The sequence below is a fragment of the Dipodomys merriami genome, unplaced genomic scaffold, assembly GCF_024711535.1.
Source record: "Dipodomys merriami isolate MVZ:Mamm:240054 unplaced genomic scaffold, mDipMer1.0.p SCAF_56, whole genome shotgun sequence".
Classification (NCBI taxonomy): Eukaryota; Metazoa; Chordata; class Mammalia; order Rodentia; family Heteromyidae; genus Dipodomys; species Dipodomys merriami.
In genome coordinates, this window is record NW_027206135.1 from 2764729 (window position 1) to 2790976 (window position 26248).

The 26248-nt window shown below is 41.5% G+C and overlaps 1 protein-coding gene across 8 annotated transcripts in view; it reads right to left on the bottom strand.

Annotated features, from left to right (window-relative positions):
- Positions 1–23707, bottom strand: part of LOC138812171 (WD repeat and FYVE domain-containing protein 2) — a 273328-nt gene extending 249621 nt beyond the window's left edge. For all 8 annotated transcript variants that reach the window (XR_011367562.1, XM_070000140.1, XM_070000146.1 and 5 more), the window contains exon 1: positions 23338–23707. Coding sequence is in view for 7 of the 8 variants with exons in the window: in XM_070000140.1 (XP_069856241.1) it covers positions 23338–23474 (137 nt within the window). In the remaining variant the exon portion in view is untranslated. The remainder of the gene's footprint in view (positions 1–23337) is intronic.
- Between the last annotated feature and the right edge of the window lie 2541 nt (positions 23708–26248).

The window sequence follows — 26248 nt, forward strand, 5'->3', positions numbered from 1 at the left end:
TTATTTTGAGCTTCCATTTGTGAAGGTCCTGGGGTATCAGATGTACAGGAAACAGATCTTTGGGCTTCATATGGATAGTATAGAGCAAAGGACAAAGAGGCTCCTGAGGCCACTGTGGATCTGAGGACTCCAGAGTCCTCCCTGGTTTCTTATTTTGCTTTCTTTACTGAATTGTTCTATTGCACTCTAATAATATCTGATTAAGCCAAGTGCAGGTGGTTTACGTCTTGTAATCCTAGCTGCTCAGAAGGCTGAGATCTGATCAGTGTTCAAAGCCCACACAAAGCCCAGGACAGTCCACAAGACTCTTATCCTCAACCAAGAAGGAAGAAGTGGAGCTGTGGCTCAAGTGGTAGAACACTATCCTAGAGCAAAAAAGCTCAGGGACAGTGCCTAGACCCTGAATTCAAGCCCCAGGACACACACACCCACACCCACACACACACACACACACACACACACACACACACACACACACACACACACACACGCACACACGCACGCACGCACGCACACAGGCTGATTAGTAAATTAACCTTCAATTAACCTTCAGGAATGTATTTTTCGCAAAGTAGAGATCAGTATCAGTACTAAATCCACAACTTGGACCAGGTGGTTCAAGTTGACTTGTTGGTGTGTAAACAGAAAGTTCATGACTTGAGATTTCCCTGTTCTGAATGACTTCTAGTGTCCCACGCACTTTTCTAAGTGCCTTTAGCAATAAACAAAGTTTCTGCATGTTGTATCAGGCCCTTTGGGATGTTTTAGTCCTAAATAATTACTGGGAAAATTATTCTTGACCTCAAACACTTGGACTTGCACTTAAAGCCCCGAGACACCAAACAGTTTTTACACTATACAGATACCAAGATTGTCCTTTTGGAAATGCTGCTATAGTACTTTCAGTGCTCATCTTTGCTTATTTCTACTCTTCAAAATTTTTACTTAGAAAATTAGTCAGGCTGTTGCACTAGTTGTTTGGTTGTTCATGCTCATTTATAAGGGAAAATGTAAGGTTAGCACTAGATGGATTTACAGAGTAAATGGGATCAAAATGGCAGAAACATTTAGTTGCTTGAACTGGAATTTAGCTGGGTGATGAAGCAACTTTAGATTTAGGTGATAGTAGTACAAATAAATGGATTTTGAAGTTAAAAACAAAGTTATTCAATTGGTAGTCCCTTCAGGAGTAGTTAATTTATACTAGAATTGAAATTTGAATATTTGAATAAAAATAGCAATTACATCTAAAAAATAATTTTGTTGTATAAACATCTATAAAGGTTACTCTGAAGATTACTCTGAAAAAAGTTAAGTTCCCTACCACTTGGGGTTTTGAATATTTTGTAAAGAAAAACTGATACTATGTCTACATGCATTAAAATGTGCCTGACATAGACCAATGAGTATTTCTGCCTTAGCAGCTATACAATTGTATATTGTATAGTTTCTTTCCCTGTGAGAGTACTCTGAGGTTAGAGGGCTTGCTGGTAGCCACCTTTAGTCCTCTCTTCGTCTTCTCATGTCTTCTCCTTTACCCAACTCCTCCCCTTCCCCTCTTCCTCCACCACCTCATTCCCCAACCCACTTTCTCTTCCTCCCTTCATCTTCTACTGAGAACTTACTCCCTTAGCACACTCTTCATGGATTTATACAGCACTCCTCACATGCAATGATATAATTTTTCCTCTGCTCTGGCATCCTCATCACCATCTCTCAAGTCTTCTAGTCTAGAGCTTACAACAGTATAGGCAAAACTGAAGTTATGTAGGTCATATTGTGTATTGGGTCACAAGCTGTCTTCTAGTAATGAATAGTGATGGAATCTTAGTTTGAAACAGAAACTGGCTCTTGGGCAGAAGTCTCCCATGTCTTGCAGAGCTCCAAGTCATGGATGCATATAGACCTTTGGGATAGAATAAGGACTGAAGCCAGCAAAGAACCAGCAAGTCCACTTTTTGCTCTTTATTAGGCTTCCTATATCTGCTTCATTCTTTTCTCCTGTTTATATTAGCTTCCTGTTTCATTTTTAGTCCACATGGCAGAGCATGACTGCCAATTGCTCTGAAATTTTAAATTATAGTCTAAAAGAGAGAGATGTCAGGGTTTCAGTACTAGTCTTGGACAGCTGTCAACTCTTTGATTGTGGACAAGAGTGGGGTCTGGTTGCAGAGATATGGCTGTCTCTGGTACACCTATGTATGAACAGAGACAAGGAGGAAGGGCCTTGGAAAGAGAACCAGAAGTAAAAGTCCAGCACATATGCACTGGTGGGCTGTGTGGGCCAGAGAAGAGCACATGCTTGTAACCAGTGCTTGGTTATTGTTCTGGTAATAGCAGAATCATGCAGACTAATTACTTTGCTCCTGACTTTCAGTGCTCAGTTTTCTTTGAAATCTCCTCAAGATACCTAGCACTTGACATTTTCACATAGCCACTGTCTCCTATTGCTTTGTTTATTTATTTGCCAAGTGGACTACTGTTTTCCCTAGTGACTGTAAGGTGGGGAATAGGTATTTAATTATGAATATGTGCTGATGACAAGCCATTGTTCTGTGACAAATTTCATCACTGTTGAGTAGATCCCATATTGCACAGTCCTATGTCAGGGAGAAGTACATTAATAATACTTAAGAGTTTTACCTGTATGTATCAGGGGCTAAGCCTTGAGCCTTTATGTGCCTTTTATTTAATCATGATTTACTTCATGAAGCTCGTATTTCACTTTTATATTAAAGATGAGATACAGATACCACCAGGAGGAGGTAGGGTGGGGCAATGTACCCAGGCTCATTGCACTCCACAGATCTTCCTTCCATTCAACTACAGTATACTAGGCCACCTCTGTAAGACCACAAGGAAGAAGGTGAAGAAGACAAGTCTGGAACCTCTATAAGGAAATCTGTGGGTTAAATCTGGTTTCCCAGAGGAAAAGTCAGTTAACCAGTCAATACATGAGAATAGAAATTAAGTAGCTACTGGGCGCCGGTGGCTCATGCCCATAATCCTAGCTATTCAGAAGGCTGAAATCTGAGGATCACAGTTCAAAGCCAGCCTAGGCAGGAAAGTCTGTCAGCCTCTTATCTCCAATTTGAAGTGGCACTGTGGCTCAAGTGGTAGAGCGCTCATCTTAAGCTGAAGAGTGCAGGGACAATGCCCAGGCCCAGAGTTCAAGCTCCAGAACCAACAAAAACAAAGAAAAGAAATTAAATAGATAGAAGGTAGACATCCCTCAGACATCTCTTTTACATCCTTTCGACCACCACCTCCCTTTGGTTTTTTTTTATTGGCTGTAAGTATAATATTGGTATAACAAAATTGTAGATATGTCTTTGAGTTATATCAGGAAGATTATGGATTCACTGGTGGACAATGAGGTCTTTATATGAGGAAGAAATTGTAGGCAGTATCTAGCCTTTATCAGTCAGATCTACGACATAAAACATAAAACATCCTTATTTGTTCCACTCTGCCATCTGCAGTATGTGGCTTCTATCCTTAAATGTTGCCTCATGGTTGAAAATGACCTTTGAGTTTCAACTTCATATCTGACCATAAATATGTCCCATCACCTAACTACCAGAGATGATAGGAGCCTTTTTTATTATTTATTTTTATTTCATTTTATTTTAAGCAATTTAGTTCTTTTAGCTGGGCACATTGATAACTGGACAAATTTAGATACTAGAGATTCTACTTATGTTTTACTTTACAATGGCTTTTTCCTGGGTTAGTAGTGTATATTGCAGTCATTCTTGCTATAGTGGGCAGTTGCCATTCAGCCATGTAATCACAGTGGTAAACAAGCAGTATTACACTGTGCTGCCACAGTTTTTGAATATAGGTATTTAACATATTGCAGGAGATATTCAATATTTTATTATAGAATAGGCTTTGTGTTGGATGATTTTACCTGACTGTAGGATAATATAAGTGTTATGAGCATGTTTAAGATAGACTAGATTTTTGGTAGATTCAATGTATGAAACATATTTTCAGGGCTGGGAAGGTGGCTCAGTGGTAGAGCGCTTGCCTTGTACGCCTGAGGCCCTGGGTTCAATTCCTCAACACCACATAAGCAAAAAAGAAGAGCATGTTTAAGATAGACTAGATTTTTGGTAGATTCAATGTATGAAACATATTTTCAGGGCTGGGAAGGTGGCTCAGTGGTAGAGTGCTTGCCTTGTATGCCTGAGGCCCTGGGTTCAATTCCTCAACACCACATAAGCAAAAAAGAAAAGAGCCGGAAGTGGTACTATGGCTCAAGTGGTAGAGTGCTAGCCTTGAGCTGAAGAGCTCAGGGACAGCGCCCAGGCCCAGAGTTCAGGCCCCATGACAGGACCCAAAAAAAAAAAAAAAAAAAAAAGAAAGAAACATATTTTCAATTGGTTGTTATATTCAACTTATCATGAAGTTATTATTAGGCTTAGGCAATGTTATGGTTAATTTTTCATTTTCAGCTTGATTTGATTGGGAACTGCCTGGGAGATTTAGTAAAGCTTACCTCTAGAGGTATGTGATTATATTTCCAAAGACGATTAGATCATGCATGCTATGACCTACTGAGTGAATTAATCTCTTGATGGTTCATATGATGGTGTTATTGCGGGGTAGTGAAAGATAAGAGGTGAGGGGGACTTTCTGGAGGAAGTAGGTCTCTTCCTTTCTATACCTCCTTTTTCTGTTTACTGGCCACCATGTTAGGAACTGCTGCGATCCACCATCCTCTCTATGATAGACAGACACCTCTAAAGCTGTGAGCCAAAATGACTCCCTTTTAGTTGCTTATGTCAGTATTCTGTCACAATAAAGAGAAAAGCAGCTATCACAACCCTTATAGTATTATCTCTCACAAGACCTTTGGCTAGAGGAACTATGAAGGTCAAGGTTAGAGTAGCATTATCTCTAAATGAGTTCCACTTGAGTTTTATATCCTATAAAAGTAATTATACTTCTTTTCTCTCTACCCAATGCTGCCCCTTCTGCTTGGATTGCAGGACTGTCTTTCTTGCTTGGGATAGATTGTCAGATTGGACTAAATGTTCTATAATCTAAATCATGAGTATCTCTGCATTCTTGGGTTCATGGATATAGACCTAGCACTTTAATGATTAATGTATATTTGTTCTTTGGCCAAAGACTACCCTAAAGTTCATCAATTAAGCTGGCAAACTGAATTATTAGAAAGCCTATCCATTCTTGACAGCCTTTAAGAGTCACCCCCAAATCATTCCATTGTTTTTCTCATTTAGACATCAGACATTCAACTGTGTAAGAGCTAGACTCTGTGAGTTTTCTGCTAATATTTGCATTGCAGAAAATTTGGGATATAAATTCTGTTGTACAAGTTAAGATTACAGGGGCTGGGAAGGCGGCTCAGTGGTAGAGTGCTTGCCCTGCATGCATGAGGCCCTGGGTTCTATTCCTCAGCACCACATAAGCAGAAAAAGCCAGAAGTGGTGCTGTGGCTCAAGTGGTAGAGTGCTAGCCTTGAGCTGAAGACTTGAAGGACAATGCCCAGGTTCAGAGTTCAGGCCCCAACGACTGACAAGGAAAAAAAAAAAAGATTACAAGTGTGGTGAGGTGGTGGTGCCTTCGGCCTTCAGGGACTTGTAGCTTCTGGGCTGAGTGCTACTGACTGGGATGCTTAGTAGTTATCTCAGAGGACTAAAAAAGACTGGGAAGGAAGCACTTCTTGGGGACACTCATGGCTTTTATGTTGTACAAGCAGACGATACTTTTTCATTCATTTTGTACAAGATGTTGAAATATAAATATCTTTATAAAGTAGTCTGTACATAATTTAACATATAGACTTGTTCTTGGTTTGTTGGTAGGTATTGTTTGATTATAGGAAGAGTTTGAGACCTGAGTTAAAACCATGTTTCTCTAACTTTTAATATTTCTGAATGCTAGCTGCCTAGTTTATAAATGAAGAGAATAATTCTACCTTCTTCACAGGGTTATGAAAGAATGAAGTGAAAAAAGTGGAGCTGAACATTCTTAGTGAAGCTTTTTTGGGGATCACAGACTGGTATGGCCATAGGAGAGAGGCAGGTATCATAAATGCATGTGGTGGCATGCAGGGCACTGCAAATGTTCCCATGGGAGAATAATGATCACCTGCCTTATTGTGACCAGAGAAAGAGACTCTCTCAGAATTTTTTCATAACAAGTTGTTATCCAGGAGGCTCCTTTCCATTGTTACACATGAGATTATCTTCCTTCATTCCTGCATGAATTGCACTTTACACCAAAACTCACAGAGCAGAGAGGATAAGAAAGAAGCCTTTGGGCTAGGGAGTAAAGAGACGACCCAGGTACATATACTTGGATTCAATCCTAGCTCATTTGCTTATTATTGTGTAACTTTTTCTCTCAGAGACTAGGTCATTTTAAAAGTGAATCATGGTCTTTGTGAGGATTAAGGGACAGAAAGTACAGTTTGTAAAGTCCTGGCACACAGTAAGATTTCCAGACTTTTGGAAAAAGCATGAATTCAGATGCTGTTTCAATTCAGATATTTAGAAAATTCATTTGGGGAATGGAGTAGGATTTGGTGTCCTTACTTTCAAGTACAAGTACAGTACAGGCACATTGTTGTGAGCACCAGTGAATTATAAATATCGATGTTATATATTTGAGTAAGAAACTGCCTAAAAACAAGGTTGTTATTTCTAATGCCTTAGCAATGCACCTAGATCAGGTATTCTTTAGGAGAGAAGGGCAGTACTTGAATGTGAACTTGGAGTCTTGTACTTGCTAGGCCAGTGACATAGAGCTGAGCCAGTCTTCTGACAATCATGTGTCTTTTACAACTAGATATTTGAAAATAAAATATACATTGTATAAATGGTAACAAAAATCATAATCCAGACACTAGATTTTAAAGTAGCAGTGCAGAAAATTGCTTTCACAATGAAGCCCGTATTTGACCTTTTGTTAAAAATTACATGTTATTTGCCAGGTGCTGGTGGCTCATGCCTGTAATCCTAACTACTAAGGAGGCTGAGATCTGAGGATCATGGTTCAAAATCAGCCCAGGAAGGAAAGTCCATGAGACTCTCCAGTAAACCACCAGAAAAACAGATGTGGATCTGTGGTTCAAGTAGTAGAAAACTCGCCTTGAGCTGAAGAGCTTAGGGACAGTGCCCAGGCTCAGAGTTCAAGCCCCACAACCAACAATAACAACAACAAAAAAATAATGTGCTATTTGTATCAATGGTATATGAACAAGATCATAACCTGCCTATATATTCAGTATTATAGTAAGTGGCAAATAGACCCTTACATTTAGAATCATTGCCCAAAAATTACAAAAGTAATATATACTTGAATTCACTTGAAGTCATTATACTTTGATTTTGAAACATAATTATGTATTTTATAAGGCAATATAAAAAGACATTTGCCAATGATGTCATTTTTAGTTTATGATTTACATACAATACCTACCTGAGTAAGGAATATTACCCCAGCATCAAATGGAAAAAGATTATTTTACCTTGGCTGGGCACCAGTGGCTCACGCCTGTAATCCTAACTAATAAGGAGGCTGAGATCTGAGGATCTCGGTGCAAAGCCAGCCCGGGCAGGAACATCTGTGAGACATTTATCTCCAGTTAACCACCAGAAAACTGGAAGTGGTGCTGTGGCTAAAGTGGTAGAGCATTCGCCTGAAGCTGAAGAGCTGAGGGGCAGTGCCCAGGCGCAGAGTTCAAGCCCCACAATTGACAAAAAAGAAAAAGGTAATTTTACCTTGTTCTAATATTCCGTGGCAGAAAGCAGTATCCTTTCAGTGCCTGTGATAATTTATTCAATGACTTAAAAATACATTAAATGTAACTGAAAAACCAAAAAATAAGCAAAAAAAAAAATAACCTTTAGCAGCCAAAGTGTGGCATAAAATCTCTGCTCAATAAGATATGTATACTTTCCTTCTAGAAAAACTGTTTAGATAGGCATTCTCTGGAAGCTGAAGAGTTGAGGAATACATGATCCCCACAGCCTCCACAAGAAACCAGCTTTATGGACACCTTGATTTTATCCTTTTTTAAGAATTATTTTGGAGGTCTACTTCAAGCTGCACTCTTTGCCTTCACCACATGGGCCAGTCTAAACTCTGTGTCAAGTTTGGGAAGTGTTAATGAAAGATGGTAGAGTTAAGCTCATCCTTATAAATCTAGAAAAGAGAAAGTAGGGCTCAGAACTGGGTCTAGTGAACTTTTTACACACACACACACACACACACACACACACCTCCAAAGTGACTCAAAACAGCCATGCCTTAATGTAATCACAGCAAAAGAAAAGTGTACATGTGCCAGAGATATGCTGGTATCAGAAACAAAGAGTAATCAGCCAAGTACAGTGGCTGATACCTGTAATTTTGGCTACTCCAGAGACAGAGATCAGGAGGATTGCAGTGCTAAGCCATGCTGGACAAAGCATCAGTCAACAGACAGCATGGTGGCACACATTTGTCATCCCAGCTACAATGGGAAGCATAAATAGGAGGATTATAGTCCAAGCCAGCCAAAGCAAAAACTTAAAACCCTATTTAATAATAATTATAGTAAATAGGGCTGGGGACATTGCTGAAGTGATACGAGGATCTGCCTAGGAAATATGAAGCCCTGAGTTCAAACCCCAGTACCAACAAAAAGAAAACAAACAAAAGAAGTAATCAAACTTTTACTAAACATCATCTGTTTCAAGTATAGCCAGGTAGGTGTTTTAGGAAGATCATCTCACGTAAACTGCCCAACAACCTCCAGAGGAATCACTATTCATGCTCAATCTGCAGATGTGAAAGTCAGTTAAAACAGTGAATTAAAAACTTGATACTGGGGGTTGGGAAGGTAGCTCAGTGGTAGAACACTTGCCTTGCATGCATGAGGCCCTGGGTTCGATTCCTCAGCACCACATAAGCAAAAAGAAAAAAGCTGGGAGTGGCGCTGTGGCTCAATTGGTAGAGCGCTAGCGTTGAGGTGAAGAGCTGAGGGACAGCGCCCAGGCCCAGAGTTCAGGCCCCACAACCGGACCCAAAAAAAAAAAAAAAAACTTGATACTGGGCTGGGAAGATGGTTCAGTGGTAGAGTGCTTGCCTTGCATGCATGAGGCCCTAGGTTCAATTCCTTAACACCACATAAAAAGAAAAGGCTGGAAGTGGCACTGTAGTTCAAGTGGTAGAGCACTCACCTTGAGTCAAAGAGCTCAGGGACAGCGCCCCAGAGTTCAAGCCCCACGACCAACAGGAAAAAAAAAAAGAAAGAAAGAAAGAGGAGGAGGAGGAAGAGGAGCAGGAGGAGGAGAAGAAGAAGAAAGTGAAGACATAAAACTTGGGAAAGAGACAATATCTGGAATCAACTAATTCCTTTCTGATTAACTCAATGACCAGGCCAGAGAGACTTGGTCTATTATTAAAGATACATTCTGGCAAGCAGTCAAGAATAACTCATTAGCTACAGTAATTGAAAGTGTAAAACTAATATTAAAACAAAGAGATCCTTAAAACACAACAGGGGCCACAGTAGGTCCTGATGATTGTAAGAATTTAATTTTATAATAAAAGCAGTTTAAAGCCAGGCATGATAACTCAAGCCTGTAATCCTAGCTAAATCTGGGGGATTGTGGTTCGGACAAAAAAATTCATAAGATTCATCTCAACCAATGGCAGCACATAGTAATATATACATATTCTCATATCTACAAGGAAGGACAATCCAGGCTGGCCTGTGCATAAAGCAAGACCCTATCTCCAAAACAACCAATGCAGAAAGGGCTGGTAGAGTGGCTCAAGTGGCATAGCGTCTATCTACCAAGAATAAGGCTCTGACGCCAGGCGCTGGTGGCTCACTCCTGTAATCCTAGCTACTCAGGAGGCTGAGATCTGAGGATCGAGGTTCAAAGCCAGCCAGGGCAGAAGAGACCGTGAGACTCCTATCTCCAATAAACCACAAGAAAACCGGAAGTGGTAGTAGCTCAAGTGGTAGAGCGCTCGCCTTGAGCTGAAGAGCTGAGGGACAGCGCCCAGGCCCAGAGTTCAAGCCCCATGACCGACCAAAAAAAAATAAAATAAAATAAGGCTCTGAGCTCAAAACCCCAGAACTGCTAAAAGAAATAAAAAATAAAGTAAAATAAAAATAAAGGCAATTTGAATAGTAAATACAATTATGATTCAATAAGAGGCTTGGTGTTTGACAAGCATGTGTGAGGGCCTGGATTCATTCTCAGTACCACCAAAAACTCAAAACAAAACAAAAACATTCAATAAGTGATGTTGAGGCCAGGTATGGTGGTGCATACTTACAATCCTAGCACTCAGGGGTAAAGACAGGATGACTGGAAGCTCAAGCCATCCTAGGCTACATGGTAAGATACTGTCTCAAAATTTAAAAAAGAAGGGCTGGGAAGGTGGCTCAGTGGTAGAGTGTTTGCCTTGCATGCATGAGGTCCTGGGTTTGATTCCTCAGCACCACATATGCAGAAAAAGCCAGAAGGCGCTGTGGCTCAAGTGGCAGAGCGCTCACCTTGAGCTGAAGGGCTGAGGGACAGCGTCCAGGCCCAGAGTTCAGGCCCCAAGACCAACAAAAAAAAAAAAAAATTAAATTAAAAAAGAAGGATGGAATAACCACTAGCAAATTTTAAGAAAATCATTTTATACTCATCAGTTTATGTCATCCAATGAAAAGCATTCTAATAAAACAAAAAACTATTTTTCATAAAATTATATAACTAAGATGAAAGAAAGATGAATACTAGTGAATTTCTAGCAAAAGAATTCTTATAAATAGGGCTAGGAAGGTGGCTCCAGTGGTAGAGCACTTGCCTTGCATGCATGAGGCCCTGGGTTCGATTCCTCAGCACCACATAAGCAAAAAGAAAAAAGTCGCAAGTGGCGCTGTGGCTCAAGTGGCAGAGCGCCAACCTTGAGGTGAAGAGCTGAGGGACAGCACCCAGGCTCAGAGTTCAGGCCCCACGACCGGACCACCCCCCCCCAAAAAAAGAATTCTTATAAATAGTAAATGACAAAAGAAGTTTCAACTATTGAAGGGACAGGTAACTAAAACACAAAGTTTTCCTATGTAAAAGTGAAAAACAATGGAGTATAACATATCTCTCTAGACCAGAAACAGGGTTAATAAATGTATAGAATATATGTTCAAGAAATTGTTAAGAAGCAAGAGACTAAAATGGAGAAATGGACCAAGAACAATTTCCAAAAATAAGTAAACAACACAGAAACATAGTCATCAAAAAAAAAAAGTTAAACATACAAACCCCACCATTTATTAATTATTTGTTTTTCTTTGGTTTGATTTTGGGGTGTTTTGGGGGTTTTTTTGGTCGGTCGTGGGGCTTGAACTCTGGGCTTGGGTGCTGTCCCTGAATGCTTCAGCTCAAGTCAAGTGCTCTACCACTTGAGTCACAGCACCACTTTCAGTTTTCTAGTGGTTTATTGGAGATAAGAGTCTCACGGACTTTGCTGCCCGGGCTGGCTTTGAACTGTGATCCCCAGATCTCAGCCTCCTGAATAGCTAGGATTACAGGCATGAGCCATCGGCACCCGGCTCTGGGGTGTTTTTTGAGAAAGGGTCTCACTATATAGTCTAGGTGGTCTTTGAACTCCAAATCCTCCTGTCTCCACCTGCTGAGTGCTGGGATTATAGTTGTGCATCACTAAGCAAGACTTCAAGCTATTATGAAAAACATTCTCAATTATGACTAGCCAAATGTTATAAAACAAATATTCTCAAATATGTCACTAGTAATACTGGCATAAACATTTTGGAAAGTAATATGGAAATCTTGCTACAATCTTCCCGAAGTGATTAGGTTGGATACCTATATGCATAGCAATGTTTGAAACATTTATAAAATTGAAGGTTGAAAATAATATAACTATCTAACAATAAGGAATGAAAAAATAATGAAGAATACACCCTGCTCATAATGAGGAACTCCAGGGCTGAGTACTAACAGGTCAAACAAACATTAAATAAGTAAGAGTAAACACTTAAGGAAAGAAAATACATACTACCTCTTCAAATGATGAAAGAATAGGTAGCTACTGACTGAGAGCCCGTGGCTCTCAGGCTCTCACGCCTGTTATCCTAGCTACTCAGGAGATTGAGATCTGAAGATCACGGTTCAAAACCAGCCCGGGCAGGAAAGTCCTTTAGATTCTTTTGCTTCTTTGGGTTTTTTTCATCAGTCATGGGACTTGAACTCTGGGTCTGGGCTCTGTCCCTCAGCTCTTCAGCTCAAGGCAAGCGCTCTACCACTTGAGCCACAGTACCACTTCTGGTTTTCTGGTGGTTAATTGGAGATAAGTGTATCACAGTTTTCTGCCCAGACTGGCTGTGAACTGCAGTCCTCAGAGCTCAGCCTTCTGGGTGGCTAGGATTACAGGTGTGACCCAACTGGCGCCTGGCTATGAGATTCTTATTTCCATTAACCACCAGAAAACCAGAAGTGGCACTGTAGCTCAAGTGGTAAAGTGCTAGCCTTCAGCTGAAGAGTTCAGGGACAGTACCCAGGCCGAGTTCAAGCCCTACGACTGAAAAAAAAAAAAGGTAGCTATTGAAACAATTTTTTAAGTAGGGACATGAAGATAAAAGTACAGCCAAGTTCTGGTGGCTTGCACACGTAATCCTAGCAACTCAAGATGATGATCATGGTTCGAAGCCAGTCCAGGAAGCAAAATCTATGAGACTCTAATTTCTAACTTACCACCACCAAAAAAAAAAAAGTGGAGCAGTCTCAACTGACAGAGCATCAACTTTGAGCAAAGAAGCTAAGGATATTGCCCAGGCTCTGAGTTCAAGTCCCAGTACCAAAACACACACATAAAGTATATAATTGTAATCATATTTCTGAAAACATCATTAAATAAAACCACAAGATGAAAATATATGAGGGCTAGGAATGTGGCTTAGTGATAGAGTGCTTGACTAGCATGCTTGAAGCCTTGGGTTCGATTATTCAGTACCTCATAAACTGAAAAGGCCAGAAGTGGTATTGTGGCTTAAGTGGTACAGTGCTAGCCTTGAGCAAAAGAAGCTCAGGAACAGTGCCCAGGCCCTGAGTTCAAGCCTCAGGACTAACAAAAAAAGAAAAGGTCAGATAAGTTGATGTTAAGCGAAATGAACCCCAAGATAAGGACTCAAATGTTTTTTCTTTCTTGCTACTGTTTCTAACATATTTCTTGTTGCCTTATGTGTCCCTCCCCCACGGTATAACCCCTGTTTTCACTGTATTTGATATTGGTATAATTTGTGGAGGGGAAGGGAAAAAACAAATTGTTTAAAAAGGGATACAGTCTGACCCATTACAACAATGAGATGTACAAGACATTATGTCGAAAAACGAACTTTACATCTTTGGCTCGGCGGCAAGCGGGGGGGGGGGGGTGAATGGGAAGGGATGGGAAGGGATGGGAAGGAGAAACAAAGGAGAAGGCAACAATGCTTGATAAGAAATGTACTCATTACCTTGCTCATGTAATTGTAACCCCTCTGTACGGTATTTTCACAACAACAAAAAAGAAAATATATAACAACAGTCATATTAAGAGATTTAAAGCATGGGCTGGGAATATGGCTCAGTGGTAAAGGGCTTGCCTTGCATGCCTGAGGCCCTGGGTTCCATTCCTCAGCACCACATAAGCAAAAAGAAAAAAGCCGGGAGAGGCGCTGTGGCTCAAGTGGTAGAGTGCTGCCTTGAGCGAGCTGAGGGACAGCACCCAGGCCCAGAGTTCAGGCTTAAAGCAGTTATTTTTTTTACTCTGGTCATGTTATTTTTATTTAAAATATAAACATACTCAAGAAGGACTATTACTGTTGTCCCTCCCCCACAGTATAACCCCTGCTTTCACTGTATTTGATGTCGGTATAATTTGTGGAGGGGAAGGGAAAAACAAATCATTTAAATAGAGATACAGGTGGACCCATTGCAACAATGAGATGTACAAGTCTTTATGTCGAAAGCGAACTTTACAACTTTGGTGGGGGGGAGTGGCGGGGGGAGCGGGGAGAATTAGGGGGGCAGGGGAAGGATGGGAAGGGATGGGAAGGGGAAACAAAGAAGGAGGCTACAATGCTTGATAAGAAATGTATTCATTATCTTGTCCATGTAATTGTAACCCCTCTGTACAGTATTTTCACAATAAAAAAAAAAAAGGACTATGATTACTTAAAACAAGTTGACCCTTAGAAATTGGGGGGGAAGAAAAGTTTAAAAAAAAATTTAGCCAGGCATTGGTGGCTTGAGCCTGTAATCCTAGCTACTCAGGGGGCTGATATCTGAGGATTGTGAATCAAAGCCAGCCCAGGCAGGAAAGTCCGTGAGACTCTTATCTCCAATAAACTACTCAGAAAAACCTGGAAGTAGCACACTGGCTCAAGAGGTTGAGTGCTACCCTTGAACACAGACAGGCTCAGGGACAGCACCCAAGCCCTGACTTCAAGCCCCAGGACCAGCAGGAAAAAAAAAAAAAAAAAAAAAAACTGAACTAATGGAAAAATGAATTAAAATAGCTCCAACATTATAGGTAAAGCACTAGAAAGAAAAGCACTGTCACAAGAGGTTAACAGTGAAATTCACAATTCAGATGAGTTGCACCAATTTTTCAAGTTCTAGCTAAATAATAAAGGAAACTATTTCAGGAAGCCAAAATGCAACCATTCGAACATTTGCTCAATTTTCCCCATTCCTAGTTTTTGTGAACTCTCCTTGGCTTTGGGCTAAAAGGGCTTAAAATAGTTTGCCCAGACTTGGAAGGCTTCTAATCAGACTAGATCAGAAATTTCAACAAGGTAGTACAAGCCAAAGGTTGAATTGCAGAGTAGTCTAATAAGTTCCCAAGTTAAACTGCATTTTTATTTTCTAAAAAATGATTGAGAAAAGATGATTCAAAATTTCAATAGATGTTCCAAAGCACTATATTCTGAAATGTTGTTTCCATCTCATCAGTGTTATAAAATTAATCAAAAGGGTCATAAACCAGGATTTTAGAAGAATGACAAGAACACAAAGTATCTGTGTGCATGTCATATGAAAGAAGAAATTCACCGGGCATTGGTGGCTCAACCTGTAATCCTAGCTACTCAGGAGGCTGAGCTCTGAGGATCACGGTTCAAAGCCAGCCCTGGCAGGAAAGTCCATGAGACTCATCTCCAATTAACCACCAGAAAACTGGAAGTACACTGTGGCTCAAGTGGTAGAGCATTAGCTTTGAGCTGAAGAGCTGTGGGACAGCACCCAGGCCCAGAGTTCAAGCCCCACAACTGACAAAAAAAAAAAGAAAGAAAGAAAACACAGAGAGAGAGAGAGAGAGAGAGAGAAATTTATAAAATGTCTGTTTCAGGTGTGAGAGAGTACATGATGCAGAACTATATTTTGTAGTGAGTAGTTTGCAAAGCTTACTTCTGACAAGATAAGCCTTGATGTAGGTAGGAGCAAACCACTCAGAGCTGAAATGTTCACAATTTGAAACTAGAAACAGGAATGCAGTGGATCCAGTTCTACTGGGGATTAGCCACCAATATGAAACAAATTCTCCTGAAAGATTTCATCATGCTGTCATCCAAGGGCTCCAAAAAGCATTGTTTTTATTATTGTACCACGAAAGAGCTAACTTTCATACATATGTGCATGCATGTGCTCCACCCTACCCCCACCGTCAATTTACACCGCCCTGGAAATTTTACCATGATATAGTTGCCAGGGCTTCATGCACATCTAGTCACTTTGTGGGCACATCTCCCTCCTCTGCAAGATGATGAAACTGAGGCTTAGATAATGACATTCCCTAGGAAACTACAAAGTCACACAGAGCAGAACTGGCTGAGATCAAACTCCTACTTCAGTTCTTTTCCAAGAATTTTGAAGGCCCACAGGAGCACAAAGCAGCACTCACTGCAAGGACAAGAAAATGACCTCTCCCCCCACCACCCCCCTACCCCCATTTGGTTGCTTTTATGCCTCTGAACTAATTTTTACTAGTGCCTAAATGAAACATTTGGATTAAGAGGCCCACTCCCCTTAAGGAAAAAGTTCTTCAGATTGCCTGCTGAAGTTGCCTAAGAAAATCTGTTTTTCTGTTAAGGGAATTTCTTCATTGACTGTGTTATTTTACGGGTAGTCTTATTCATATAAAAATAGGGCTGAGAAGGTGGCTCAGTGGTAGAGCGCTTGCCTTGCATGCTCGAGGCCCTGGGTTCGATTCCTCAGCACCACATAAGCAAAAAGAAAAAAGCCAGAAGTGGCACTGTGGCTCAAGTGGTAGAGCACTAGCCTTGAGCTGAAGAGCTGAGGGACAGCGCCCAGACCCAGAGTTCAGGCCCCATGACCGGACCCAAAAAAATAAAAATAAAAATAAAATAAAGTGTTGTTTCTTTCCCAAGTATTCTGATACAGAAGTTGAGAATAAACAGGCTAAGTTTATACTACTGGCAACTGAGTTCAGTATTACAAATATGAATAGACCACTGCCTACAGTAGTCTTAAATCACAATTGACTTACTGATTTCTAAATGCCACGAAGTGTTCTAATTTCCTCCCAACTGTTATTTTTAATAATATCAAAATGCTTTTCATTATAACAAACATAAAAAATGTCTCTCTCAGGCCAAAGGCAAAGTGAAAACAGATAGCCAAGGAAAAGTTGCTGTGCTAGTAAAATCTCAAATTTCCTTTTTAAAAGTTGTTATTTGTTTGCTTGGGCAAGACCATCTCTCTGAAGTCTCTTCCAGCTACTGGAGTGTCTTCTGCTGCTTATACTGTGTGATTTTTACATATTCTAAATTCTGTAGTACTTGAGGCATGACACTGATCACCATGTCACAATCTGAGAAGAAGTGTCAGAACTGCCACCCTGGCATTTTCCAGTGTTGCAATATTCCAACAAATGTTCGTTGATTAAGACCTTTAAGAGCCTGCATAGGATCTGCTTTAACAATATACATATAGAAAATTCAGGGGCTGGGAAGGTGGCTCAGTGGTAGAGTGCTTGTCTTGCATGCATGAGGCCCTGGGTTTGATTTCTCAGCACCACATAAGCAGGAAAAACAGGAAGTGGTGCTGTGGCTCAAGTGGTAGAGCACTAGCCTTGAGCTGAAGAGCTGAGGGACAGGCCCAGGCCCCCAGAGTTCAGGCCCCATGACCAACCACAAAAAAAAAAAAAAAAAAAAAAAGAAAATCACAACTATTAGGAGCTTTGGGAGCCACTGGAAGCTAAACCTCCTCTGGTAAGCTTCCTTGAACAAACTTTGCCATGGTGATCTTTTCTGAGTCACTGTTTCTACCCTTAGAAGCACACAAGTAGTTTGAATCCAGATCCACTGGCATGTCTTGAATTCGGTGTAGATCTGTCTACAATCATATGGGTAAGTTCCTTTCCTGGAACACAATTATTTCTGCCAAGGGATGGCTGTCAGGTGCATAATTGGAAGTTTATTGACTTTATGCCATTGAACACATATTTCACACACTCAAATATTAGTCTCAGCTAGAAGGCTGAGATCTGATAATCACAGTTCAAAGCCAGCCTGGGCAGAAAAGTCCTTCCAGAAAACTGGAAGTGGAGCTGCAGCTCAAAGTGGTAGAGTGCTAGCCTTGAGAAAAAAAATAAAATATCTGAGGGACAGCCTCAGTTTAAACCCCACTCTATCACAGGCTCAAGTGAATAGTTTTAATTATTAGTGAAACTAATAGTTGAAGCAAAGAACTGAGATAGTACAATTTCACAATGGAAAGTATTTCATGAGAAATAAACCAATGCTATAAGGTACAACAAAATTCTTATTTACCTTTTCAAGAAACATTCAAATAGTCATGGCCATTAGTAGTTCAAAGATGAGGAAATGGGGCTGGGAAGGTGGCTCAGTGGTAGAGCGCTTGCCTTGCATGCCTGAGGCCCTGGGTTCGATTCCTCAGCACCACATAAGCAAAAAGAAAAAAAGCCAGAAGTGGCACTGTGGCTCAAGTGGTAGAGTGCTAGCCTTGAGCTGAAGAGCTGAGGGACAGTGTCCAGGCCAAAAGTTCAGGCCCCACGACTGGACCCCCCCCCAAAAAAAAAAGATGAGGAAATAAAAGGCCTTGAAATAGGAAAAAAAATTCTTCTTTTGCCCCAGGCCTTTCTCATAACCATCCCACCTGTGTTGTAATCCTGCCTAAAGAGTTTGTTGCTCAGCTTCTCCTCAGCCTCAGCTTTTTGTTCAGAAAACACACCTTCCTCAGGTTCACTCCAATTAAAGCAGCTACTGCTTGATACTGTATATCTCCTTATATGAAGCACTGGGCTTCAGATCTCCTTTTACCCCTAACTCCTTTGACCCAGTTCATGGATTCTGTCTTCGGGACCCTCCAAGAACATGGCTAACTACTAGGTAGCAAATAACTGGCTCTGAATAGTCTCAGAATTATAAAATGTATCCCTATAATTCTCTCCCCAGTACTTTACTCTCTCAACGCCCCTTTTTAACCAGTAAAACATTTCTAAATTCTGAAACTCAGAGATTTCAGTACTTTTTTGTTGGGGGGGGAGGGTGTTATTTTGGATTGAACCCAGAGACTCACACAAAGCACTCTACCTCTTGAGCTCTCTAGCCCCTTTTGCTTTTTTTTTTGCTTTAAATTTTTCTGTAAAGATGATGTACAGAGGGGTTACAGTTATACAAGTCAAGTAATGAGTATATTTCTTTTTTAACAGTATCACTCCCTCATTTTCTCCCAGGTTTTTCCCTCCCTCCCCCCCAAATTGTATAGTTCATTTCCAACATAGTGTCTAGTAAGTATCACTACTGAAATAGTTCACCCTTTCAAACAGGGTACCACTGTACTGTCTGGGCCAATCTCAGACCACAATTAAGGTTACGTAAGCCTCCCACATAGGAGAGATGTCCAGCCCAGCTTGTTTGTTGAGATATGGTTTTGTTAACCCTTTTATTTTTAACCCAGGTGAGCCTAGCCACTTTATTCCCAATCTTGATCTCCCTCCTCTTCTCCCAGATGGCCAAGATTATAGGCTTGAGGCACTTCCCTCTTCTAGTGAGATTTCAGTAATTTTTATTGTTGCTCTCATGGAAACAGTTTCCTCAACGTGTTAGGAAACTCAAATCTGTATTCAGAATGAAAGGCTAGCACCAGAGTCTTAGATTCTTAATCTGATGCCTGTATTGTTGTTTCTCAGTGTATCCAAGTCTTCTTTAGGTAAAGTTAGAAGGACCTTTGCCCTACACTACATGAACTCTTCGTCATCTGCAAGATCTCCCTAGTGAAGACATCACCACCAGCTGCCAAGGAGATTCTTTAGCAGGTCAACATACTATGTAGATTCCTTGGGAGGGAAAGTTTCTATTAATTCTAATAGAAACTACCTAGGTACTGAAACTTTTCAGACAGGTACTAGACATGCATATAAAGAACTTAGTAAGACAAAGGTCTGAATGGGGCTGGGTCCTACCTACTGAGAGGTCCCTCCTGGCTTTTCTCACTTGAAGAAGCAACAAGAAGACATGAGTCTTGACCAAAACAGAGCAGACATGTCTGAGATAAAGCTCTTAAGCAAGAAATGCTGAAACAGCGCTCACCCTAAACAAATAGTCCAAAAAGAACTTAAGCAATGAGGAATCCAAGTACCAAAGTTTGGTGTCTTTGGGGGAAAGAACCTCACTATAAACAAACCAGATTTGGGCAAGGCCCAGGAAATCTGAGAACAGGCTCTGCCTTACGACACAACCAGAAATCTTTAGTTGTTATCATATAGACAGACAACAGACAGAGATATACTATGTATATAGTATATATAGTATATATATATATATATAGTATATATATAGTATATATACTATGTATGTAGTATATATATGTTATATATTACATATATAGTATATCTATATAGCTATATATAGATATACATAGTATATATATTACATATATAGTATATATATTACATATATACTATATATTATATAGTATATACTATATATAATATATACTATATACGTACATATAGTATATCTCTATCTTGAGGAGATATGCATATAAAGTATATAATATATATAATATATACATATATATGTATGTATGTGTATATATATATATATATATATATATATATATATATATATATCTCCCTAGGATCAATCTAGTCTTGCTAAAGGAGGATCTTCTAAAATTTTCCCCACTAAACTGTCCCACCTTTGACATGTTCATCATTGTCTTGTACACATGTGACTAGAACACACTAAGAACTCAAATGTTTGTCTATTTTTTTATTTTTTTTATTTTTTGTCGGTCATGGGGCCTGAACTCTGGGCCTGGGCACTGTCCCTCAGCTCTTCAGCTCAAGGCTAGTGCTCTACCACTTGAGCCACAGAGTCACTTCCGGCTTTTTCTACTTATGTGGTGCTGAGGAATCAAACCCAGGGCCTCATGAATGCAAGGCAAGCACTCTACCACTGAGCCACCTTCCCAGCCCGGACTGTCTAAATTTTAAGTACTTAGCCACTCAGTCCAATACTTTCCCCACAAGTATGCATTTGTCCACATAAGGCTCTCATAGGTCATCATAATATTCATTCAACAAATCAGCTAACACTACAATAGTTAAGAACTGTGTTTTCAGAAACAAAAAACAAAAAAAAAACCTATATCAGTCCTTGTTCATGGAGGAACTCCTGGATAGGAAACACTATTTTAGGCCCTCTAGGGGCTAACTATTGAGTAAAGCTTCATAGAAGCCTCCTTGGATAACTTGCAGTGGATGAAACAGACATTAAGTATAGTATTACTGTTTAAAATAGAAAATGCTATGTGTTTTCAAAGGTACAGATAAAGGCTATAAGAAGGCGAAGGTCAAAAGTAATTAACTAGAGTTCATACCAATTTATGGTACAGTACATTTATCCTACAAACTAAAGAATGATGACAGCTAGTTAGCAACTGAAGCAAATAATTAATGGCAATGGCTTTGTAGGTTTTCACAAAAATCAAACAATCTATCTTTACATTTTCAGCACTGCTTGTAAAATTGAGTTTTGAAGGCTTTATTTTTTTTTTTTTAAAGCAGTACTAAGTTGTAGAACTCAGGAATTTGTGCTTGCCAGGCACATGCTCTACCACTTGAGCCATATCTCCAGAAACACTAGACTTTGAAAATCAAGAATGTAAATGAATTGTCTTTTCATGAATATTGTAACTGAAACTGAGCCCTAAATTACAGTTATTTTTATGTTGGAGTGTCTAACTCAAAGAAGTAGAGATTTGTCAATCTGAATAAAAATAAAATATATAGAGAAAATAATCATGGTTTTTCCGTATGACCTTATCTACTTAATAGTAACTCTTATTATTTAGATTACCAAGTAGGAAAGTAAAAATTAAGATGCAGCTAACCATTGTATTTCTTTTTTATGTAGGTTCTTCTGGTTTTTTATATTTTTTAATTATTTTTTTTTCATTAAGTAATTTTGTAAAGGGTTACAATTAGATAAGTCAGGATATGAGAAGAATGCCTCTTGGACAATGTCAACCCTTCCAACATTTTCCCCCTCCCATCTCTACCCACAAGTTACATACTTCATTTTTTACATAGTGTACATTGAACACAATGAATACAATGACTGCATTCTTCAGGTTTGTTTGTTTTTTTTTAACATTTAGCTTCTTCAAATTCTTTGAAGTATGTCCCCACTAAAACTGTTTTGTTAGAGATAAATGTAGTGGAATGGAAATAAGAAATTCCAAAACTAATAGTAAAAAACTTTAGTCTTTAACTACCTTTCTCCTCTTACCTGGAGTTAAAGAACTTACTTAGGAATTTTCTACCATAGATAGAAACTGATAAGTTTCGTCTCTACTACCTGGAAAAGTGGCATCTTTATCAACTTATTCCTTCAATATATTTTGTGAAATATATTCCATAAAAATGAATCTACAACGAAGAATTTTTAGATCCAGAAACAGTCTCTTTTAATAGAATTTTGCAATTGTGGAAACGTGAAACACGCATAGGAATTCTTTGTGAATTACAATAGGCTCCTGTATCCACATATCCAACTTCAGGCACTGCCTTCATTCTGTCACTTCAGACTGCTTTCCCTTTCTGTGTGTGTTTACAATGTTTTCTCCCAGATCTGTTCAAGAAATAAATCAGGGGCCATTTGCAAGATGTAGGCAACAGGATATAGGCAGGATTGTGTAACACGCACCTGTGTAACACACTCATCGGAGTTACACTGAAGAATAAAAGATAAGAATAAATCTATTAAGCATGTTTTCGAGGTTACATACAAAGTGCTGCAATAATTATAAAGAAACTGAGCTTTACCTCTGCTATTTTAGGAATCACCAAGGCAGAGAATTTCTGATCTCAACATAATTTAGTAGTTAGTTACATTAAGAAAACCTAACTACTGTTTTATGGTAAAAAGCTTGTCATGTGCCTCTACAGTGTGTGTGTGTGTGTGTGTGTGTGTGTGTGTGTGTGTGTGTGTTAGAATGCTTATAAGTCGCATCAAAGTAACAATTCTTGAGACATCATCATAACTACTGTATTCGAGCAGTGTTACTCTCTCTACTCTGGAAATTACCTTCTCAGTCTCATTTCTGCAGAAACACACTGAAGGCAAAACAGCTGATTACACTTCTGCAAATCAAGAAAAAAAATAAGCAAAAAGAAAGGAAGCAGGCAAAGAGAAGGAAACCGAGTAGCTAACTGTAGCAATGGTCCCTCACGAGTTCTAGGCGCTATCCCTTGAGCTCCAAGAGATAAGGAGAAGGCACCACCACGCAAAAGTCCGAAGTTACTCTTTTCACCACCTGGAATGTTCACTGGATTCAATATGAAATGTTTGGGATAGGTGGATTCGGTGGAAATGTCTAAGAGAAGTCAGCGGCATCTGTTTCCTCATTGGGGGACCCTAAGAACTGCTCCAAAGTACCCCCAAATACTTAGTTCTCTGGCACGGGCGGCCGCGAGCATCCTCCCAAGGCACACACCTGCCGAGACGGCAGCTCCTCCTTCTCCCCCTCCCGCTCCCTGAGCTCGGGCCGGGTCTGGCTTCCAGAGCACCGTTAGGTCTGGTGTCCGGCCACCACGTCTCCCTCCGGCGCCACCCGGTCGCGGAAAAGGGCCGAGGACACACAGCCCTCTGAGTTCCGAAGCAGGGCGGCACGCTGCCGGACACGGGCACCGCCAGAATGCGCATTATAATCAAACTTAGGGGTGCACTTCCACCCAAGCGCTGACGTGGGGGCACGGTCCCCGACGTGCGCCCGGGGACCGCCGGCCCGTCCCGCCTTCCTCCGACCGAGGGGCAGCTCTCCCTACCTGTCCTCCGAGACGCTGATGACGCCCTCCTCCTTCGGCACGATCACGGCCATATTCACCACCTCCTGGGACCCCTCGACTCGCTGCAGCAGAATCGGCTTGCGGGTCAGCGGCTTGGGTTGGATCTCCGCCGCCATCGGAGGAGGGGGCGCGCCGGGGGCGCCGCGCTCCGCGCCGCGGGGCCGGGCTGAGGAGAGCGCTCCGGCACAGGCACAGGCTGACACGAGCTGTCACCGGGACGGAGGCTGGCCGGAACGGGACGCCCAGAGCCGGCGAGCATAGCCCAGCTGCCTTCCCTGGGAACGACTTTGCGCTCCCAGCTTGGGGTACCCAAACCGCCACCGGGGTTGCAAGCCGGCGCCACCACCGGAGGAGGGGACGGGAGCCAGGGGGCGGGGACGAGGGCGGAGCCTGCCGCAGGAGTGGCCGCTGGTGGGCGCGAGGGCGGCTCCACTTCCGGGAGGGTGGTAAGGGGAGGGGCAAACCTGAAGTCAGAGGCGGGGCGCCGGCGACTAGTGCGCGTGCGTCGTCAGTCCCACTGCCTATTTCCGCCCCGCCCCTCTGACACTCCCGAAGCCCCCGGTTCCGCTAGGACGCATGCGCTTTTCGTTTCCCTTGGTCTTCCCTCCCTGTTTCTAAACTAGAGTTCAGTCGCCGTCACTCCTAAATCTCTTATGAACGCGCATGTGCACACTCTCGGGAGCGCGCTCGTCAAAGGCCCCACCACCTCCGGATTCCCTGGAATGGGGGTGGAGGTGGGCGGGGAAAACCGTGCCTCTGCCGGAAAGAGAAGAGGCCTGCAGAAAGGAAAGAAGCCCAGTTATTGGGATACTACTGCGCATGTGCGAGGATTACCTGGCCTGGCGGTTTTAACTCGGGAGCTGCTTTGCGCTCCCGTCAGGCCCTGGCCCCAGTCCACGGGGTCACAGCATAGGCATCTTGGGAATTGTAGTTTTCTAGGTCCTCCTTTTGCTTGTCCTGGAATGACCTATCTAAAGCTGCAATGACCCATTGGTCAGCGGTTTCTAGAGTTCTTTTCGAGTCAGGCCTAGGGCCTGGCTTTAAGGCGAGGAACTGAGGAGTTGGTCCTGCTGAGCAGGATGTCTGGGGGCAGTCTACTTCCCAATGAGGTGGGGTGTCAGGGGAGGGGAGAGGCATTTTGAGGGAGAGTATCTGTAGTATCAATCTCCCCTTTTTATTTAGAGGGCTAAATGACTAGCCTGCACCCAAGGGTGTGTTATCCCCAAGTTAAGACTGAACGCCCCACCAAAAGATTAGAACTGCCATACGTGGAATGAAAAAGGATGGATATTGTTAACATCCATCCAGATTGTATGCCATTACACCCACTCCTGCCTTACATTTTAATTCAGAGCCTCCTAATGGGAACCAAAATACCCTTGCTTCTTATTTCGCAGAATTACTACGAGCTAGAGGGCACCTGAAAGTGCTTTAAGTTTACCTTGTCTTTTAAATCAGCAAAGCCCTTGAAAATCAATATTTCAGTTATTTTGTTGTTGCCAGGAAGCTTTTTCTTTCACCCAAGACAAAGCATCACAGTAAACTTTAACATAGGTAAAGGATGTGAAATAGGAGATTGTTTAATGCAAATACAGAAACCTCGTCACATTAATTTGGGGTAACAATACTGAAATTGATGTTATGGAAATGGATACACTTAAAACTATGTTTACCAGATAGCATTTGGGGAGTTTTCACAGACCTGTATTATTACTCAGGCCATCATTTAGACAACCTCTAATCCAGGAAACAGAAAGAAGAGCGAGCTCTAGTTGGAACTTTCAGGTAGGGGGAGGATGAAGGGGATTTTTTTTTTTTTTTTGGTTGGTTGTGGGGCTTGAACTCTGGGTCTGGGCCACTGTCCCTCAGATCTTCGTCTCAAGACTATCACTTGAGCAACAGCACCACTTCCAGTTTTCTGATGGTTTATTGGAGTTAAAAATCTCAAGGACTTTCCTGCCCAAGCTGGCCTTGAACCATGATACTCAGATCTCAGCCTCTTGTGTAGCTAGGATTACAGGCCTGAGCCACCCGCCAGGCCAGAATTATTCTTAATAGTTGGACTAAGGTGACTTACTTTAGATTAACTCTTCACCCTTGGAAGACCAACTAGGGAAGAGTATGAGACTGGGGCAAAAGAGGGCTCAGCACAGACTCCAAGGCCCTTGCTCCTTAGTAGTAAGCACCATGCATTTTTCGGGCTCATCCTCAGTGACCTGGATTGGCAATATAAAGAGTAGTGGGGAGATGGGGAAATTAGCGTCATCAGATAAAGCACAAAGAGGCAGGGGGGGGGCGAGAGAGAGAGAGAGAGAGAGAGAGAGAGAGAGAGAGAGAGAGAGAGAGATCAGTGTTCTGCTGACCCAGAGAAACAGTGGGTCAGTCAGCAATAGAACATGGACTGACAGGCAACTGTGTACTGAAATTTGTGGTGACAGTTTAAGGAAGCAATGCAGGGCCCTGGAACTGGAGGAGTGGGGATTCTGAGCCAGAAAAACAGGGAAGGTCATAGGTGTCAAGACTAATAAATAGGTAAATGTATAGCACTTGGGAGTTGGGATAATAAATGGAAAACGGGGTAGATATTGTTGAAATCGATTGCAGGCAAGTATAAGAAGCTGGGCGCTAGTGGCTCACGCCTGTAATCCTAGCTACTCAGGAGGCTGAGATCTGAGGATTGCGGTTCAAAGCCAGCCCAGGCAAGAAAGTCCATAAAACCACCAGAAAACCAGAAGTGGTGCTGTGGCTCAACTGGTAAAGTGCTAGCATTGAGCTGAAGAGCTGAGGGACAGCACCCAGGCCCAGAGTTCAAACCCTACAACGCCCCCCCCCCAAAAAAAGAATAGTTCAGAAACTGAACTCCAGAAAATGGAAACAAGAGGGTTTTTTT